The sequence below is a fragment of the Mustela putorius genome, unplaced genomic scaffold (assembly GCF_011764305.1).
Source record: "Mustela putorius furo isolate JIRA1106 unplaced genomic scaffold, ASM1176430v1.1 tig00000056_pilon_pilon_pilon, whole genome shotgun sequence".
Classification (NCBI taxonomy): domain Eukaryota; kingdom Metazoa; phylum Chordata; class Mammalia; order Carnivora; family Mustelidae; genus Mustela; species Mustela putorius.
Window position 1 is genome coordinate 3,900,189 of NW_025421263.1, and position 21,904 is coordinate 3,922,092.

Genomic DNA, 21,904 nt, shown 5'->3' on the forward strand with positions numbered 1-21,904 from the left:
TTCCATTCTCCTAAATCTATCAACTCTACAACTCTTATCATTTTTTCAGTTCCATTTGATGTTTTTCATTTTTTCTTTTCCATTTTTTACTTCACTTACTATAGTTTCATTAATGTCTATTAGCTTTTTGTTCTTTTCAGTTTAGTCTTCTGAATTTTTTAATTTTTAATTATTCATTGAACTGTTTTTCACTTAATGTCCTCCTCTTAGCTAATCTCTTAATCTCTGAACTTTTCTGCTCGATTATACAAACTTTATTGTTTTTAGTTTTTTGGATTTCCTTTAGTTGGTTTTGACATATTAAGTCACAATTTTCTTTGGTCTTTTTTGCCATATTTTCTGATGTGTCTTCACTGTGCATTGGCACATTATTCAGAGAATTAGTCTTTTTGCTTACAATATATATTATATTGCAGTTATTTTCTGCTGCTCATGCTTTACTGAGATGAGACTTCCTATTTTAGGAAGTTACTGTGTGGGGTGGTGGCAGAACAGGATAGCTTTCCTAGATTCATGGCTCTAGAGCCCCCTCTTCTCTTGTTTTTGCAAAGTATTTATAATTAGGAACTCACTGAATCTTCTACTTTCCCTGGTCTCATTTCCTGTTTTACATCTAGGACCTCTCTCCCTTTATTAATCATATAAACTTAAATTCTACTTTCAGTAGATTTTACTTAGTGTGGGATTTTGTTCTTTGAGAAATTTTGGTTGTGTATTTATGGAAATTATGAGAACTTGGACATACCAGCATAATGTAATTTATACTTTAGTGTTTCTACCTTCACCTGTAGTTAAGGGAGAGCTCTATAGCCCTTTCCAAGTTTTGATAGTTATTCTCAGACCAGATTGCTAGGTTTCTTCTCCAAGAATAGACCTTTCCTTAAGTAGGTAAGTAGTTTTGGTGATTCTTTGTTTTTATACTCAAAGAAAATTAGAAATTCCTACTTTCTCCCCTCTGTTACTGCTAATAGTTGGTGCTTTTACTTATCTGCTCATATTCTAGAATTTGTAAGAATCACTTATCTTTTTGTTAAAGATGATATCCATGAGTTTTTACTTTCACTTTTCTAGACTCTCTGAATGTTTGATAAGGTGATTGGGAAGATTTATAATTTACAGTAATGTTGGCATGTTGCCTGAATTATAATCTAAACCATTACTTGGCTTTTGAGATATTAGATTACCCTTCTTCTCTATTTTTCAATAGTTTTGCCTGAGAACTATCTGTTGGATCCTCTTTCTTTTTAAAAAGATTTATTTATTTATTTTAGGGGAGGAGAGGCAGAGAGAGAGGATGAGGGAATCCAAGCAGACTCCCCACTGAGAACGTAGCCCCATCAGGGGTTGGATCCCCAGACCTCAGTCCACAACCCAGCCAAAAGCAGTCAGATGCCCAACTGTGCCAACCAGGTACCCCTCTTCTTTCTTTTTTTTTTTTGACTTGTTTAGTGCTTCAGGAGTCAGTCTTGGGATCTTTTCTCTATTTACACTTACCCTTCAGTGATCTCATCCAATCCCATGCCTTTACTATTCATAGTCTGATGACTCCAAAATTTTTTTCTGTAACTCTAAATTCTCTTAAATCTGACTCATATTTGATTTTCTCCAAACCTTGCACTCAATTCATTATCAAGAGCTAGCAATACTACTTTGAATATATATCTTGACTCTGTTCACCTCCATTATAACACCCACACTGAGCTATAGTCATCCCCACCTGAGATTACTGCAATAACCAATTAGCTGGGGTAATATTATTGCACTAAACTTTTCCACCCCTACCTTATTTTCCATAAAGTCGCCACTTAAAAACATAAATCAGATAATATCACCAGTGATTTCCGTTAACACTTGAAACAAAATCTGAAGCCATTTATTACAGTCTACAAGGTCCTGTAGGGTCTACTATAGACCTACAAGGTCTAGTTTCCTCCATGATCTCATTTCCCACTATTCTTCCTCCCACTAGGTTCTAGGCAATGCTGGCTTATACTTTCCCAAACACTCCCATGTGCTCTGACCTCAAGGCTTCTGTACTTGCCGACAGGTGTACTTTCACTGCTTTCCTCTTGGATCTTTATACAGCTCATTCACTTCATTCAACTCAAATAGCATCATATCAGGGACACCTCTCCAGAACATTCAACCCAAATAGTACTGCTGTATTCCCCTACCACCTTGTCAGTCTCTTCTTTGGTTTTCCTTAACTCCTTCTTTATTCATATCGTAACACTTAACATTACTTGAAAGCATATTTTTATTGTTATCGCCCTTAGTAAAATGTAAGCACTGTAAATACACTGGCTTTTTCTGTTCTGTTGATTCCCCTATTCCCAGAGCTCAGATCCATACATTGCCCATAGGAGATACTAAGCAAATATTTGTTGATTATGCTTATGAAGCATTTCTCAATTATTATTTCTTATACCTTGTTATAGTGCTTTTTTGTTGTTCTAAGTTCAAATTTAGTACTCTACCTTTGCTTTTATATTTTGAAAAAGATCTTTCTCACTTTTATTCTGGGCTTTTTTTCTAGTTCTTATGATTTCCTTTTAATTTTTACTCATTAATATGACTGGAATTAATTTCTGTTTATGGTAACAAGTAACTTCATATTTACCTCCTCATTAGAATACATTTATTAAATACCCTGTACTTGTTTAAAATATAACTTTTCGTACATACTAAGTGTATGCACATATAGAATACCCTTCATAAACTCCTCATATTGTTTTTTATTTAAATATTCATAACTTTTGATTTAAACATTCTAGGTGTTTCTACAGAACTGCCCTCTCTTTTCATGTTGACAGAACTTGATTCTGCCAACCATGGAGCAGCCATGGTTATTACAGGATCTGAAATTAAAGGAAATAAATGTGTTTGGTTATGTAATGCTGCCATCTCAAAAAATGTGTTTTTGAACATGATCAATAACTTGTTTGTATTATATCTAAAACTCACAACTGTATGAATATCATAAGGAAGGGAGAAAGAAAGAGAAAAATCAGATTAGAGAAAAATTTCTAGTCATTTGATTTTATCTAAAAGATTCTATAATATTTTGACAAGATCTTACAGATACTTTCTGCCTTTTGATTGGCTAAATCATAGAACTGTATTAGTATTCCTACCTAATGGGTTCAAGGTCTATGTATTACTCTCTAACCTTACAGCACCCCCTATGCCCATTCACATATGTACTCATTCATTCTAAGAAACATCTGTATTTTATAATACAAGTGGAGACCAGGACTTTGCCCTGAGGGTTTACTATCTAACAATGAAATCCATGTATTTAGTTTTCTAACCAAAATAATGCTTTCTCATCCAAAAGATGCACTTGATCATCTGTTATTTATTTGGTATGCTTTCTCCCTCTCTATTACTCACTTCACAGTTTTGGTTTAGCAAATATATTGGGTGAAATGAGGAAAATTATGTAGACCAAAACAGTAGGAAGTGCTAAATTGTCATCAAATAGCCAAGTTCTGAGTTTACAAGTGAAAGGTATAGTTTGATACTCCAGACAGTTTGGGCTGGATATACAAAGACTGCTATAGTTTTGTTTCTAATAGACACATTTCTTTGATCTATGTGGAGTCAAAATAATTTATATCACCAGAATTCAAATAAAATTCACAATATGTGAAAACCATTCACCATGTCTGTTTGTTAATCTGCAGTTTAAATGTTATATAAAATGTGATATTTTAATATAAATCACAGCTATCAGGCAAGCACTCATTTTTATAAAGGACAAGCTACCAGAAAAAGAAGACATGTACTAACATTCTATACTCTGTCCCAACTGGTTTTTAAACTATCCATTACTTGATATATGTGTAAAGTTACCTATTAAAAATTGTGTCAGTCTCAGTGCCAAAGTTATGTGGAGTAAGCAGGTAATCATTCTAAACTTTTTATTCTATAATTCACACACTCACACACACTCACACACACACAAACAGATACCACCCCTTACCAAACCACAACAAATTTACCTTTTCATGGTAGAATGTATTCTAGGTCATTGATATGTAGGTTTAAGTTCACAACTTGATAAACCTAAATTTTCAGACAATGAAGGGAGATACTTGAAAGGAATAGAAAGGAAGAAGGAGAAAAGAGATCTCCACCCCTCCACCAAAAAAAAAGATTTTTTGACAAGATGAACCTATGGACAAATGACCCAGCAAAATCTTTACACTTAAAAATAGTTTTTACAAGTCCCAACCTTTTGCCTTCTTGAATTTCTCTACCTGTGCCCTAAACCATTCCTTTTCAGATTGACTCTTCTGTTTCCTCTTCCAGCCTTCCCTCCTCCTCTCCCCTACCTCTAGAATGGGTGAAACCTACCTTCAGTGACTCATGCTGGATGCCCAGTTTTGGTCATTAGCCAAGCTTCTACAGCTTCACTGATCTTGGCATTCCTCTTAGACAGAATGATTTTCCATTCTCTCTTCCTAAGTCTCCTCATTCTGACCAAAGAGATGGCATTATAGATTTGGGAACTCACCTGAAACACATTGTGAAGATAAACCCAGTGCCATTATCTGTAATATCCTGTGAGAATCGACCAACGGTATTCACTTCATGTACCTCTTTGCTCTGAAGTGGATCACCATCTTTGATCCTTTTAATTATATTCTGTGTTTTTTTAGCTGAAGTTATGTGTAACTTAGAAGAACAAAACATGTTCGATGGAGTTTCAAGATTAATAGTTCATTTTCATCTTTATAACTTCGGGAAAACACAGCAAGGGCGAAGGTGCTGAGAAGCACAGCTCCTGTCTCAAGTGGACAGCCATCCCAGACTAGGTATGTGTATGTTCAGGCAGCCAGTAGTTTATAGGACATTTTAATATTCCTAAACAACAGTTAAATGACCAAATCCCTAAGGATACAGCATTCCCCCCTTTCTTTGCCCAGGAATCTGTTTTGGAAGCCAATTCAATGATTACTACTAGGACATGGAATTTTGATATCCATTTGGTACTGATTTACACCAGTATTTTTAAGGCTGCCAACAAGAAAGTCCAGAATTTCAGGCAGCCAAAATTCCACAAGAGACAACTGTCTTTTATTTTATAGCTTATGAATTTGGGGCTTAATATGATTTTCCACTAACAAGTTCTGTACCCCCTCCAGAGTGCTGAAGCCGGTTTGTCGATCAGCAAAGTAACACAGAACATATGAAGCAAGTTAATACTAAACTTGAAGGAGAACTATACAAATTAAATTGTTTACTTAGGGAAAAAGCACTCTAGTTGAAAGGGCCAACATAGGACTAATTGCAAACACTTAGCCAGTGTGTTCACATTTTCAGTTTTAATCCCACTAGCAGCAATGTTTGGTGGTGGGGTGGCATTGGATACAGTATAATAAAGTCATCAATTAAAAATCCACCAGATATTGGTGAGGAAGAACTCTAAATACATCATGTCTTCCGTTTTTATTAAATGTCTAGAAAAATGCAGAATTGTGTCTGGAATGGTAATAAATCACAGGCCAATAACTCAGGGAAGAATGAGATAGATGACTCTTTTTTAAACATAAGTAAAAGGAAGAACCTGGTTTAATTAAAAACAACAAAATGTTTTTGGTTTCTAGAAATAAATCTGTCGCAAAACAAGACTTCCATATATAATTAGGAAAAAGTCAGTACAGGTTTTCTTTTATATGCTCAAAGCAATTTTTTCAAGGAAGTCAAAGAGAGAATAAATACTGGACACTGAAATGATTAATTTTTATTTTTTTAAGGAAAACCATGAAATCTTCTTCCTTGTGTGCCGTGAAGAAAAGGAGAGACATGCATCCATCCTTTAATGTTGAACTGTTCCATGACTAAAAGACTTTCCCTAGGATTCTAGGCTCATCCAAAAACCTTCATGTTTCACATAATTCTGATGTGGTTTTACATATGTGTTCCCAATCTAAGAACCAGCAGATATATAATTAATAAAATTAGCATAGGAAGCCTTAGAATTATTTGTCTACAAACCTACTATCAAACATGGCATCCTGCCATGTTTTCTAGTTAAGAGAAATTAAGTATATATATGAGGCCTACTGAAGAAAAAATACAGGAAATATTTCCACAACAGAGGCTCACACTATCAAGAAAACCATATCAGATGCTTCTAGACTGGACATTGAATCCTAAACTCTTACCACAAAGCCTGGCCATGTTGCCTACCATGGATGACTTCCAGACCATCAACAGCATCTCTGCTTTCCTAAAAGGGATAAGAATCTCTGATGGATCCTTAGGCTCACCAGGGAGAAGGAAAGAGCATTACATACATAAGCACCATACAACACCACTATATATCCAAAACAGTAGCTGTACAAAACAATTTCTTTTAACCATGCTGCCAAATTGCTCCATCGAATGACAGTGAAATCTAAAGGTGAGTATGGACAAATGGGAGAGAGACTTCTGACATCCATTCTTAATTTTTATAGTGGAAATATTTATATAAAAATCTTCATTAAAAATATAATGCTAAATTACTCCATGAAATTTATTATTAGATAATAACATAATTTTATCTAGGCAAACTATTAAAAGTGACATTGACTGGATAAATTATTTCACACCTAAAGTCACCATGTCTAGAAGGATATGAAGAATATCTACAAGTTAATCTTTAAAACTTAATGTCTTTACCTGTACCAGGTTATAAGACAGAGCATTGAAAAAAAAATCATCATTCTGTTTGTAAAGAAGGCCAAGCAAATACAAATATGTCCTGGGTGGTGGTCAACCATATACTTATTGCTGCTATCAATCCTGGCCCTCTGTCAGGAATTATACATTTCTGGTTCACTTAATCAGGAATAATTTTCTTATTTAGTACAGTTAAGACAAATTTCATTCTTAAATTCTCATTAGATTTCCAAAAGACACCATATTAAAATTCAAACTATGCCAAAACTACCTAAGTGTGGTGTATAGGGAAAGGAGAGAAATACATCTCTAAACCAACCAGATCTACAGAAAATTGCTTCATTTTAAAATTTAAGTTTATCGTTCCCCAATTCCTCTCTCCATTATTTTGGTCCTACATTTATTCCTTATTCAGTATTTACTAATCTATTTTAGGTAAAGCAATGTAATCAGCAGTAATGTGACTGGACTGCACGATACTTATTTTCCATTTATTTTCATAGAAACATTTTGGCAGTCAGTTTAGTTCATGGCGTCCTCAGAAAACCAAATAGGATAGAATATACACTATTTTATATACAAACTTGAGTCCTGAGAGCAAAACATAAAGGTTGAAAGAGAGGGGTAACTTCTCATTAAGGCTGTAAGAGATTTGAGTAACTTAAATGAGGAGATTCTGAAAACCCTGGCTTCATTTTAACCAATCTCGAAGAGCTAGCTTAAGAATGTCTTGCTCAACCATTCATGACCAATGGTAAATGCGTGCTTGACATCACAATCAGGTTATATTTGAACTTCATCTTTTGCTTTAAGTTCACGGCATGTACCACTCAGATGTGTTCCCGACGATTCCCCACTTGACAACCGTGGGGTCATGGCAGGGGTCTGTGTAGTCAGCAGGAAAACAGATGGAGGAAAGCTGGGAGTCATGGCTTCAGGCAGAGAACTGAGATGGTAGGGAAGGGAGTGTGGGTATCTGGGAAGCACTTGCCCTGGGGTTCTGGCTGGCATCCTTGGTGGAACTGCTTTAATCCCGGGCTGGGCTATTGCGGTAATCAAAGGTGGTGGGAAAACCAAAGGCTTCTCTTTAACAATGCCAGTTGTCTGTAAATGTTCGTCCTTTAATTTTGCAATATCGTTAAATACCGAGGCAAGAGGTTGGAACTTGGGTTCCCAGCTGAGGAGATAATCCCAGAGGTAGTTGCCTCTTACATCATGATTAGAGGTTCTCTGGGTGGGAAGAGCCACGCACCTTGCTTCTTGATCATCTGAAATCAAAATGGACTCTCTCCTGACATCAGCCTGGATGCTCTCTTTTGTCTCTGTCTTCTTTAGTGTCTGGGGTAACACGTTATTTGGAACGCAGGTTGTGCCACAGCCTTCCTGATCTTCTTCATCAAATGCATGGCTGCTTTCTGCTGGTTCAGCAGTGACCACCACATCAGTTTCTCCAGACAAGCAGGAGAGCTGGTCCGAGTCCCTTGGGATTCCAGAGTCCGGGACCCTGGACTCGCGGTCACTGAGGACTGAGCCAGCATCCTTTCTGTAAGGATGCTCATTTATCCTCTGGATTTCCTTATCTTCTGCAGTCTCTCCTTCCACAGAGCAGTGGCCACTGGAGTTTGAGTGCCTGTACAGATTCACGATGTCCTTTTCCATGATACTTATTAAGCTCAGCCATTCAGGCAGGGTGTCTGCAGGAACCACCTCGTTACTACCCTCCTTAGTTTTCTGGAAGGGTTTGAGCATGCTGCCCTCTGTGGTTAGTCCCAAGCTGATATCTAAGGAGGACGATGTTTTCTTTTCTTCATAATTGTTTGCTGCATCTTTCTGTTTATGTCTTAAAATCAATACAATTAGAATGAAGACGAGTATCAGAAACACTAAAAAGGAAACTGTGAGGCTGACTGAAAAGCCATAGCCTGATACTCCTGAGAGTTGTCCTTCTGAGAAAGAAGACATGTTCACAAAAACTGTACAGACTGCAAACCTGGAGTCCGCTTTGGGGCTACGAGCAATGATTCTCATTTCAATGGCGTCTCGTTCATGGAACTGACTTCTTATTAGGAGAGGTGCTCCAGTCAAATAGATATTTCCATTCGTTTTATTCACTAAAAAGAAAGGAGATGGCGTCTCCAGCAAGTACAGCACGACTCCATCGATACCCGCATCTTCATCGGATGCTTCCACTCTGCCAATCAGCTGTCTCACTTTATTCTTCTCTGGAAAATTGAAAAAATACTTATCTTGAGTAAACACAGGTTCAAACTCATCTATCCCTTCAATATCTAGCCAAACCGTTAACGTGGCTGTTGAGTCACCTTTGTCTTTTGCCTGAACTGTGAGACAGTATTTATTGTCATTTTCATAGTCAAGGACTTGCTGAGTGTGAATATCCCCTGTCACAGGGTCAATGAGAAAGGGATCATGGTCATGAGGCCTCTCATGAGTGCCCAAACAGGGCGATAACACAGAATAGGTCAGTTCTCCATACGGACCTGCATCAAAATCCAAAGCATTTACGGAACATACGGTGGAGAGAACAGGCACATTTTCAGGAACAACACAATTTGAGCTTGAGAACATAAACTGAGGTGCATGGTCATTATCATCCTGGACATTGATAAACACAATCGCAAAAGAAGAATGCTTCTTTCCTTCATCTGAAGCTTGAACAGTTACAGTGAATTTTGTCGTTTCTTCATAGTCCAGAGGTTTAATCAAATAAAGAACTCCAGTTTTTTCTTCCAAGTGAAAATGCCCCTTCTCATTTCCAGAGATGATGTGGTAGGTTATTTCTGCATGCAAACCCACATCATGGTCATTTGCAGAGACCGCAGTGATGTGACTCCCCAGAGGGGTACTTTCCCTGACATGGGCATGATATTTCAGACTGTTGAATTTGGGAGGATTATCATTGACATCAAGTACTTCTATTGCTACAGTGGCTGTGGAGCTCAATGGAGGGAAGCCATGATCAGATGCGAGAATGACAAGCTTATGATTGGCAGCTGCTTCTCTATCCAGACTCTGAAGCAATACCAGGTAACCAACTTGCTTATAAGGATATTCCGAATGAATGAAACTAGTTTCCACATGGAAATTGTTCTGTGAATTACCACTGATGATGGAATAATCAACATGTGTGTTTTCACGGGTCCAGTCATGGTCAATGGTTGAAAATGTGACAAGTGTGCCTCCAATTTGAGCATCTTCCCTCAAGCTGAGATTATAATATTCTACAGCAAACTCAGGAGCATAATTGTTCATATCTTTTATTTCTACCTCTACTAAGGTAAGAGCCCTCAGGTCAGGAATTCCACCATCACTGGCCTCCACAAGAAACTGAATTGTTGATTTTTTGTCCAGAAGTAATATGGGATTGACAGTAAATATTGTGCCTGAAAAACAAGACATAGCATTTTAATGCCAATTTAAATTCTCTGGACCCAGGTTGTCAGCAAACATTTATCAAATATTTACTAATATGTTTAGTTATTTGCCAGATTTGTTATTTAAGTTACAATCAAAAGTAAATCCAAATAGGAATTTTAAATTTTTATAGTTATGCTTTTGTAACACTTCAGATCCAGAAATAATACTCCTGACATTCATTCTATTAAATATATGTGTCACTTGAAGATGACTTTGCTGAAAATGTCTCTTAACTTTATTTTTGTAATAAGCTGCCCCATTACCTTTTTTTAAAGAAAACGTATTCTTATTTGAAAAATCTATATCCTATTCTACTATCATAGACACATGTATAGAGACATTCTAACATAAAGATATTGATTCTGGAAATACTGGTTGACATTCACTCTAATCAAATGAAGATAGTATATATGATAATACTGAGTTACAACTATTGCTTAATTATGGAGTTGTCTTTCCTAAAGCTTTTCGTTAATTCAGCAAGTGGATTTCCCTTAAATGAAAAACATTTAATACATTTTATTATTTTTAAATATAGAAATACATAATCAGAGTCTCACCATGAACTAAATTGATCTAATAACATTTAATGTTTTTTTAAAGATGTATTTATTTTTAGAGAGAGAGGGAGAGGGGCGGGGGAGGGGCAGAAGGGGAGAAAATCTCAAGCAGACTGCACACTGAGAGCGGAGCATGATGTGGGCTCCATCTCATGGCTATAAGATCATGACTTGAGCTGAAATCAAGAGTTGTACTCTTAACTGACTGTACCCCCCAGGTGCCCCCATTTAATGTTTTAAAAACATTTGAATCAATATCTCATTGCAAAGCTTATTAATAATTCAAGATGCTACATTAAATTAAGTGCTCAGAGTGACCACCTCACACACTCTGATGGGCTGTGGCCAGGAGAGCAGTTGATGCCATCTGAGCACATATACATCTCCCACCCCCGACCCTCCAAAACAGAAAGGGAGGACAAAAGAAGAGCCAAATATCTGAAATGTTTCTATCTATACTTTAGCATTCACCCACAGGCTGTGTGGCGACATGACCTACTTCTCCCTTTTGGAACACTCCATGGGCCTCCTACCAGTATTCTGTGATTAAATTCTTCTTTGGGGAAATCCTGAGGTAATTTTTTTTAATTAAGATATAATTAACATATAATATTGTGTTAGTTTCAGGTGTTCAGCCTAGTGATTTGCTATCTGTATATATTGCAAAGTGATCTCCACAGTAAGTCTACTTACCATCCATCGTCCTGAGATTCATTTTTAAATCAGCTCTCACTTATGAAATAATGCAATGGTATGCAGAGATGGGGAACACATGGTGTAACAGGTCCCAGGCCCTATTCTTTTCTAGAGTGTGCTCTGCTAGGAACAATGTTTTGCTAATCATAATATCATATCAAATTTAACTTTTACTATCTATCCATTGGTATGCTTTCTCTATGCAGTTCTTAAGTGTTCTAATCTGAAATCACTTGTCTAAATGCATTTCATCACCACAATGACTTGCTTTCTGATAAAAATATAAAGACACTTGGAAGCCATCAAATAAACTGGAATACCAAAATAAGTGTTCTTAGTAGAGATGCTTACATAGTTTTCTGTTCAATTTTTCTGTCCTTATTGACTGTATTATGCTATTACTGAACTTAATATACTTGGCTTGGAAAAAAAAAACTTCCACGCTCTTGTAACACGAAGTCCTCAGTACTAAATGAATCCCTTTGCCTTCATTTTGATTCTTGTTGAGGCCCAGGATAATTACCTAAACTGTCCTTGGTTGGACTGATGAGCTGGGTGTTTACTACATCGGGTTCTCTGAAGTTCTGTGCATTTGCCAGCACATAATTTTGCTTTCTAGCCATTAAGATGTTAGAGAAGAGAAATAACACCAGGATTTGCTACCACAGCATTCGATGTGAAGAGAAATAAGAAGGGTGGCATCTATAATTCCAGAGAGGTGAGGTGGAAACATTTCAGGAGCATTTGGAAAAGATTATTTCAGGCTTCTACCTTGTATCTCAAACCTACGGACACTAGTTGAAGGCTACAGACACCTAAAGCCACAATAAATAACTCACCATTCATTGGATCAATTGAAAATTCCTTAGAAGAGGAAAGGATTCTGTAAGAAATGTTCTCATTGCTTTCTAGGTCAGTGGCTGATACGGTCAGCACTGAGTACCCCAGAGGCACTGATTCAGGAACAGTGACCTGAAGGAAAAAGAGAGAAAGGGGCCTTGTGCTTACAGGTTAGAGATATTTTCAAGAACAGGGCCAGAAAATAAAACCATTGCATTCATTTTACTTATGGAAAACACACATAGTAATTTATAGAGTTGATATATTAAAACGTTATTTCGTACTCCCAGATTCAGAAAAACAAAGTTAAAAAATTTTCATTTAGTTTTGGTTTTTATTATGGAAAAGAAATCCATCTAAATTAGTTCTGCCTGGTAGAGGATAGTTAATAAGACCACTACTGCAGTATTACATACAGAGGATCATTACCTAGTTTAGTTTCCCTTCTGTGTTTATGCTGAACCCGTGCATTTGCTACATTCAGAAGTCTTGAAGCCCATTTCCAAGTACTTAGCTGAAGGCTATTATTGTCCTGACTTTCATAAACATACACTAAGTTCTAAAAAAATAAAATTTCCACTTTACAATTTTGTTCATGATTTGTTTCTGCAAAATTTTTATCAGTATATTCCAAAAATATGTCAAGGAAAGAAAGAGTCTTCCCAAATTAAGTGCTGATAATCCTGACCACCATATTGTCTGATACCTTTGCAAATATTAGACCAGTTCTGATTGCTATGGACAGCTGGACTCCAATATCTACAAACTAAAAAAGAAAAAAAAAAGATGCTATACATCTGTAAGAAACTGAAATGAATGAGCTCTTTCCTTCCATATGTACCTACCACAGCTCCAGAATATTGAATATACAACCCTCAGCATCAACTAAGGCACTAAAACCTGTGGCTACTGACTCCCTAAATCAGTCTGTAAACACTGGTTGACAACACAGTCCATCAACACTGTTACAGTATTCCCTATTCTTTTCTACTTTGATTACGCTTTCAGCATCTCCTGAGGCCCTTTACCTGGTAAGAATCTTGAGAAAATACAGGTGGGTTATCATTGACGTCCACCACACGGACAGTGAGCATTCCCTTTGTTTCATGCACAGTATCCGAAATTTGGATGAACAGCTCATATTCAGTAACTTCTTCGAAATCCAGCGTTTTCACTAGCACCACTGCTCCAGTATTCCGATCAATAGCAAACTTGGTTCCAGGATTACTGTCTTTGGCAAAATTGAAGATGAAAGCTGGATTCAAATCCCCATCATGAACTGATATCTGAGTCACAACGGCACCAGGCAAAGAATCTGCAATAGTCATGACCAATGTCAGCCTCCATTAAAATCCATCCTTTGAAACACTTTTCTTTAATAGTTCCATCCAAACATTTTAACTTCAAGTCCAACATGGTTTGCTGTTTCTTGGCACGATTTCTAATACAAAGCTCATTACGAGCTGAACAAAAACTCTGAAGAATTTATGAGCCCAATAAAGTGAAAATTTACCACTGGGTAGGGAATTGAGGAGGTAGGGTATATTTGATTTTTATATTGCATTTTTTATCATATCCATTCCAGGACCAAAAGACATTCTGAGCCACTTAATTTCTCTTATGTAGTTTCTGTATTAAAATCATATATTTGTGAAGGATATGGGTGGGAAGAAGGTTATTACTCAAAACATTAATATAAAGCATACAATTTTGAAACAAGCATTAATTTAAATGACAATATGTGTATAATAAGTTAGAAATACTTGGTTCCTTATACTTATTTTTGTAAAATTACTGCATTTGGGGTGGCATAGACTATGGAAATTTATCAAAACTATCCAGACTATGGAAAGACAAAGTATACATCATGCTAGTGATAAAAGTAAATCTCTAATATTATTCACCACCCCAAAGTCACAAAATAGATGGCATGCTAAATGCCTAACATACTACATTTGTTCTTTAGTCTGAACTTCATAAAAAGAACCTCGCTTTTAAGCTTACAAGTATGGGTACAGGTGGAGAGAAGATGTCAAGATACTCAGAACAGTTTCCCTATACATGAGACTCATGTAATTTTCATATTTCAGGCTTGAACATTCTGGATGCATCAACCACTCCTTTACCCTATTCAGTATGTGTTTTGATCTTTGCCCTTTGTTCTTGTGATGTGTTGAGAACATTGTTGCATTTTGATGCTAAGGCGCTGTGGTTAAGAACAGTACCTTCAATAAAAGCAAATGGAAGTATATCAAATGAGTGAGAGCCAGAACTGGAGAATTTTTTCTTTGTAGAATATTTTAGAGTATTTGTAAATATCCCTATACATCTACAAATATATGCCTCTGTGAGTGGCAGTTTCTTTGGAAACTGAACACCCTAAAATCTTAGAAACATCTTAGGAATAAGCTGGGTACTGAGAGGGAAAGGAAAGAGGCCAAGAAAGGGGCCAGCACTTTTTGCAAATTTCAATCATAGAGTTGGGTTGGATTTACCATCATAGCCACTGACTGTGGACAAACTTTGGGATTGCAGACGATGGAGTCACACAGCCCAGGGACCCAACTGGGATTCATTAGCATACTGTGTAAAATTTTGAATTTTCTACCTCTACCGCTAATGTGATTAAAATTTTTCTGTAGGGACACCTGGGTGGCTCTGTTGGTTAAGCTGCTGCCTTCAGCTCAGGTCATGATCCCAGGGTCCTGGGATCGAGTCCCACATGGGGCTCCTTGCTCAGTGGGGAGTCCACTTCTCCCTCTGCTCTGCCTGCCTCTCTGCCTGCTTTTGTTCTCTCTTTCTCTGACAAATAAATAAAATTTTTTAAAAAAGAAAAAAAAAATTTTTAAAAAGAAAAAAAAATTTCTGTAAATGCTGAAGTTGAGTTTACACTAGAGGAAAGCGATGACTTTGCAGTGAGCATCCCTTCACTCATTACTTGCCAGTCGTATACCACAAAGACCGACAGAATTATCAGTCTAAGGACATTGCTTCTTCTCAGACGAGCTTTAGAATGATCACCATAGTCAACAAAGTATGCTTCTTGATGGAGTACATTTTGTTTTTGAGAACTATCCGTATACACAAAAGCAGCTGTGGGGAATGACAGGTTGAGTCTGAGGAACCGGCCTCCTAAGGCTTAAAGGCAAATCCCAGCCTCAACATTTAATGTCTTTAACATCTGATATTTAACTTCTGACCATCCATTTTCTATTCTTTGTAAGATGAAGACAGAAGCTGTCCATGTTACATGGTTTGTAAGGAATAGTACTTATATTGAACAGAACGCCTGTCTGGTAGATGATATTATACAAGATAACACCATGATTCCAAATCGGCATACTTACTCTCTGCAATTTCCACTGCTTCAGAGGAGAGGAAAGCTGGGGCATTGTCATTTATATCAGTCACCTGTATCTTGATCACACTTGTACCAGAAAGCCTGGGCATCCCTTTATCTGTGGCTTGCACAATCAAGCTGGTTTGGAAAAGAAAGAAGAAATGTAATCCATTATCCAGAGAATTTGAAAAACAACACATGTATCAAATATCCCATTGGAAACTAAAAAAAATGAGCTGATTCGTTACTTTTATTTATTCCCCTAGCTTCTACTAAATGGCATCATTTAAAAATTTATCTCATCAGAATGGTAGCCTGGGCATGCCTAGGTGGCTCAGTTGGTTAAGCAGCTGCCTTCGGCTCAGGTCATGATCCCAGGGTCATGACCCGTGTCTGGCTTCCTACTCAGCAGGGAGTCTGCTTCTCCTACTGCCTCCCTGGACCCTCACCCTACCCACCAGCCAGCTTGTGTTCTTTCTCTCACTCACTCCCTCTCGCTTTCAAATAAATAAATAAAATCTTTTTTCAAAAAAGTATGGTAACCATGAGAGACTATGGACCCTGAAAAACAATCTGAGTGTTTTAAAGGGGTGAGGGGTGGGAGGTTAGGGGAGCCAGGTGGTGGGTATTAAGGAGGGCATGTATTGCATGGAGCACTGGGTGTGGTGCAAAAACAATGAATTCTGTTATGCTGAAAAGAAATTTAAAAAAATTGAGATATTAAAAAAAAAGTATGGTAGCCTGAAATTTATTTATTTTTGACGGATTAAGAACATCAAATCCAGCAAGACACCAAAGGGTCATGTGGCATTTAAAATAAATGAGCAATTTCTGGAGACAGATTGTAGAATTTAGTCTTTCCTACCAAGGACAACTTAAAAAGTACAAACACCAATACCCATTCTTTGGATAAGTAGATGGCCTCCACCCTACCATGCATGGCCTGGATATTACTATATATTTCCATTTTACTGTACAACAAAAGATAAAGCCATGAAGAGATTGCTTTGTATTGATATTCTTTTTAGATCCAAACTCAAAATTGATAGAAACTATAGAATTAAGAGAGGATATTGCATGATTAATACAGATACAAAATGAATGATTGGCTAGAACTATAGAGTAGGGGAAAAGGCCACGATCTGAAAGAATTTACATGCAGTGATTTTATCTCTCTTGGATGATGGTATAACTATCTCTAGCAACTAAATTCAAAACCTTCTTAGTGTCTTCAACTTCTCCATTTCTGTCACCAACCTTCCAAAACCCAAGTCATTGTGAGTCTTTCAGATTTCTCCTCTTAATTACACTTGGACCAGTGTTCCCAACCATTTCAGTCCTGCCTTCAGAGCCTCAGATAGGCTGATCAACCATCCTGCTTTGCCCGGTTCTGAAGGGTTTCCTGGGACATGGGACTTTCTAAGGTTTTTTGGTTTTTTTTTTTTAAATGAGGACAGTCCTGGGCAAACCAAGATAAGTTAGTCTCTGTAACCTCATCTTCTCATCATCATGACCTGGAATGTTCCATCTTTATTATATCCTTTCCCATCTGGAATATTTGTTCACCAATCTCCCTACTGCAAGTCTCATCTGTATCTATCAATCTCCCCACCCACCCCACCCCACCACCACAACTCAACTGCTCCATCCAACATTCTGAATTGAAAACTGGACTTCCCTATTGGGAACTTATCCTTGGCTCTTCATGTCCATAAGAGACAGTCCAGGCCTTGAGCTACATGACCTCCAATGACTTGGCTTCTGCCTGGAATCTTCTGACACAGCAGTCATCACCCTTTGTTCTTACTGACTGATTATCTGCCTCTCCTTGTCTTTTCTGTCTCTTGAGAGCAGGTGAGTTATCTTACTTGATTTAAAAAAAAAAAAAAAAAAACACATATATGCTGAGGGATGGTTTCTCAAGATTTATCTGAAATTATGAGGTATTATATGGCAACCAGGATTTAAGTCCAGGTCTTAGTTAACTGGAAAACCTGTGCTCAACAGTCTGAGTTCCAGTATGTATTTTCAACATGCCTCTCTTACATGCATCTATCATGCCCTAAAGTATAACCATTAGCTTTCCACTCCCCTCTAAACACTACAATAACACGAGTTGTCCATCAGAAGACAATCTTTACCTCATAAGTGGTTTTAGTCTTAGCCCATGGTTGATACTATCCTTTAAGAAACTGAGTCTTGGAATTTGACACATTTCTACTTTCTTTTTCCTTAGCTTACCTGAGGAGTGGTCAATCTTTCCAATCTTACATTTTAAAGTGATGTAAAATAAGCATCAACTCTTTCTTGGCTTAAATATCACTTAATAGCAAATAATCCCTGTTTATATACTATTCGTGGAGCACACAGGCTGCTTTCTATGCTATCAGAGCTGGGACATCAGTAAAGCCACTACTTGAATTTCACACTTCTGAGTTTAGGATTAATTCCCTGTGGAAAGTTTGTTTTGTTAGCATGAACATAAGTCAGGTACATATGGAAATATTTTACTAAAAATAAACAAATCATAACATTCTCTGCCTCCACAGCCTGCCCCTCCCCAGTGTCATACTAAAAGCTTGGCCAGGTCATCAAAATTATGGGTCTGTCAATTCTGCTATAGCTGCAATCACCCAGGTTTTTGCCGCAGTACAGTGTCAGGGGTTCTAAGTCAACTTAAAATGATGAGCTTAAGTCAGCTGAAATATATATGCCTAACTCAACTATATTCATATATGAACATATGAATATAGAATTACATGTTCTCTCTCTATATAATATATATATGCTAAGTCAACTTAAAAAATTGAGAATCTCTAATACAGAGGAAAATGTACAATTCAGTTTCAAAATAAAAAGACAAGTAAACAGTTCCTCAATAGCTTGAGGAAGAGATGAAAAATTAGGAAGGCAGATCCACGAAGATTCTACGCTTCACTTCTGTGAGACCTGAAGTTTTCTATGATGGCTCCTTGGCAGTCTTTGTAAAACTATTGGTTGTAACCAGTCCAACTGGCTCCAAGTTTCAGAACAGCTGCCCTTATTAGTACATCAGCGGAGATTATAAATGAAATTGACCAGATTTAGAACTGGCCCATTCTAATTCAGACCATATTTCTCCTATTCGACCAACCACAAGAAACTTCTTTTATCACCTTAAACTTTAGAGGGGACCTTGACCAGTCAGTATCCTTTCTGATTGCCTTAATAAATACCAAAGGTGGAAGGGGGTTTTTCAAAACTTCCTCTCAACAATATCTGAAATGTCTACCCAGAATTACATGTTCTCTCTGAATTTCTAAGACAATCAAGATATCATCTAACATCAGAAACACCTATGAAGAGCTATGACTTCTGGCTAAAACTACACAGGTTTTATCTCTTCTTCCTCCTGAGATTCTACAGTAATGAGAGCAGAAGAATTTAAAATAAGGTATATGTACATAAGGCTAACAGAAAATGGGAGAAGATTTTGGTGGGTGGAGGTGGTGAGAAGTTTCAACAAATTTCTGGAAAATGCAAGCAGATTTGGGAATGGTCACAGATCAGTGGGTAACAGGAAACCACAGACTGAAATACATTTGGATAAGGATGAGTGGGGAACGGACTTGCCCCCACGTAACCAAAGACAGACATAAGACATGACAAGGGGTGGGGTGAGATATTGAACTAAAAATAGCCTGACAATTATTTTAAACTCAAAATACAGAACAATCAATTCCCTTTACCCACTGCTCTTCACTCCCGGGCAAAAGACTGTCTGATTTTAATCCTCAGAGTAATTAATATTGAGGATCTGTCCCTGGAGAAATGAAAGCCCCTCCCAAAGGAAAAAAAAAAAAAAAAAAGAACTCTCTATACTGCCATTTGTCTTTCGTTCTGCAGAGTAGTCAAATTCCTCTCTGGTCAACAGCTCTGAGAGCCCATCAGGGATTCTGATGACTTTGCTATCGCCTCACTCAGAACTGAGGATCATTAGTTACTTACAGAAAGCCTCCAACATGAAAAAGAAGTGCAGATGGAGGACAAGGGGAGTTAGAGAGGAGAAGGGAGTTGGGGGAAATTAGAAGGGGAGGTGAACCATGAGAGACTATGCGCTCTGAAAAATAATCTGAGGGGTTTGAAGGGAGGGGGGATGGGAGGTTGGGGGAACCAGGTGGTGGGTATTAGAGAGGGCACGGATTGCATAGAGCACTGGGTGTGGTGCAAAAATAATGAATACTGTTATGCTGAAAATAAATAAAAAAATTATTCACTAAAAAAAATAAAAGTAGATAAAATTCAAAAAAAATTTTTAATTTAAAAAAAAAAAGTAGTTCAGGACCAACAAAGAAAAAAATAAATCTGAGAGAAACAGAGATCTTAAAACAATAAAAGAAAATATAAAAACACTTCTAATTAATGTCCTCAGAGAGCTATCAGAAGGCAATGCAGGCACGAAACAAAAATGAGATGCTATGGAAAAGCAGAAAGATTGAGAAAGAGCTTGTGGAAATACAAGATCTCCTCAGCTCCTTAAAAGAAGGAACACTTCTAGTGGATTCTAATCCAAACACACTTTGAAACCTTTTTCTTTTATGTAGTCCAACCTCTCCCTGTGGTTCCCACGACCATCTCTTCCAGGTTCTATTCCTTTTATTCCCTCAACATATTCCATTGGCTTCTATTTGCCCGGTTGATCCTCAAGTAGTGATAATCCTCCCAGTTCTCACCTTGTGGACTTTCCCTAAGTAATTCCATTTTATATATTTTCCCTGGATGAATCTGAAATCTAAATCTTGGATGAAGACCTCTTTCCTGGGCTCCAGATCAGTATTTTAACTGCCTAAGGAATGTCTGAACTTCTGTTCTCGCACTAGCCCTTGAAGCTCAAAATGCCCAGAAAAAAATCTCAATCCCAATCCCCATTCCAACAGCAATTCCAATTCCTGCCTTTCCTATGAAGAAATTTTCTGTATCTTTCCTTGTTGGATAAATCTGACTATTGACCAGGTTCCTATGGACTCCATACCTGAATCAATTAGTAACTATGTTCCCTCCTTCCATCCCCTACTGCTTCATCTTCATTAGCAGACCTTTCACAGCTTCATCTAGTTTAACTAATCTGTCTGACGCTGGTCCTCTGTTTAGCAATGCATCTGTTACTAGATGTCTTTTAAAAATAAATATCTTAACATGCACTCAATTGCTTCGACTTTTATATGGCTTACCAAATCAAGTGCAATTTCCATCCTATGGCATATGCCTGCGACCTATCAGCCTCTTTTTTTGTTGTTGTTGGTTTTTTTTTGTTTTGCAGATCATCATAAGTTTGCTTCCAGTTTTACTAAGGTATTACTGACATATACTACTGTGTAAGTTTAAGGTGTATAACAATGTTTGGACTTACATATATCGTGAAATTATCATCACAAGAAGTTGACATCTATCATTTCATACAGATACAAAGAGAGAAATGATTTTTTCTTGTGATGAAAGCTCTTAAAACTACTCTTTTTAAAAAAGATTTTATGTATTTATTTGAAATAGAGAGAGAGTGAGAGAGTGTATGAGCAGGGGAACAGAGGGAGAGGAAGAAGCAGACTTCCTGGTGAGCAGGGAGCCTGATGTGGGGCTCCATTCCAGGATTCTGGGGTCGTGACCCAACCCGAAGGCAGATGCCTAACACACTGAGCCACCCAGGTGCCCCTTAAAATTACTCTCTCACCAAATCTTAACTATACCACACTGCAGTGTTAATGATGTCTTCATGTTAGAGAATACATATCCAGCATTTATTTATCTTATAACTGAAACTTTGTATCTTTGGCCATATTCCTCCTATTCCTCCACAACCCCAGCCTCTTTTTCATTACCCCACACTCAGGTGCTTCTCAGGTGCACTGTGTCACTTGTTACTTCCAAATGCACCTTATAAATACTTTTGAGTATCCAGGACTTTCCTGCTTTGAGCCCAAAAGTTTTTTATTCTTTTCATGGAGAGTCAACAGAACGAGGCTACAATGCCAGCTCTGCTATTGATAAGTCATGTATTTTGGAAAAGATAATGAACATCTCAGGCAACTTTCTACCTTGTATACAGAACTGTTTCTCAGTATTTCTCTCATGGTCATAATGAGCTATCAGTAGAGAATCTGAGTTTAGCGTTGCTCCTGGCAACAAATGCTCTTTGAACTTGAATATTTATGTTACAGAAATTGAATATTTAAAGCTCTAACTTAACTCTTACTTGTCTAAAGTTTTTCTTCCCTGTTTCATGTTTCATAAAGACACAGATAGGCCCTTGGCAGATACATTCACAATATACAACAGGAAGTCCTACTAGGACCACTCACATGGGCAAAAGTCCCATCACTTCTCC

At 37.4% G+C, this 21,904-nt stretch overlaps 1 protein-coding gene across 1 annotated transcript in view; it reads right to left on the minus strand.

Annotated features, from left to right (window-relative positions):
- Window positions 1-4,767: 4,767 nt before the first annotated feature.
- The window catches only part of DCHS2 (dachsous cadherin-related 2), a 131,858-nt gene continuing 114,721 nt past the window's right edge, over window positions 4,768-21,904 (minus strand). The window contains exons 17-20 of the mRNA XM_045088000.1: window positions 15,551-15,681; window positions 13,232-13,518; window positions 12,203-12,335; window positions 4,768-10,073 (exon numbers count right to left, since the gene is read on the minus strand). Coding sequence (XP_044943935.1) covers window positions 7,456-10,073; window positions 12,203-12,335; window positions 13,232-13,518; window positions 15,551-15,681 — 3,169 coding nt within the window. The 3' untranslated portion in view covers window positions 4,768-7,455. The remainder of the gene's footprint in view (window positions 10,074-12,202; window positions 12,336-13,231; window positions 13,519-15,550; window positions 15,682-21,904) is intronic.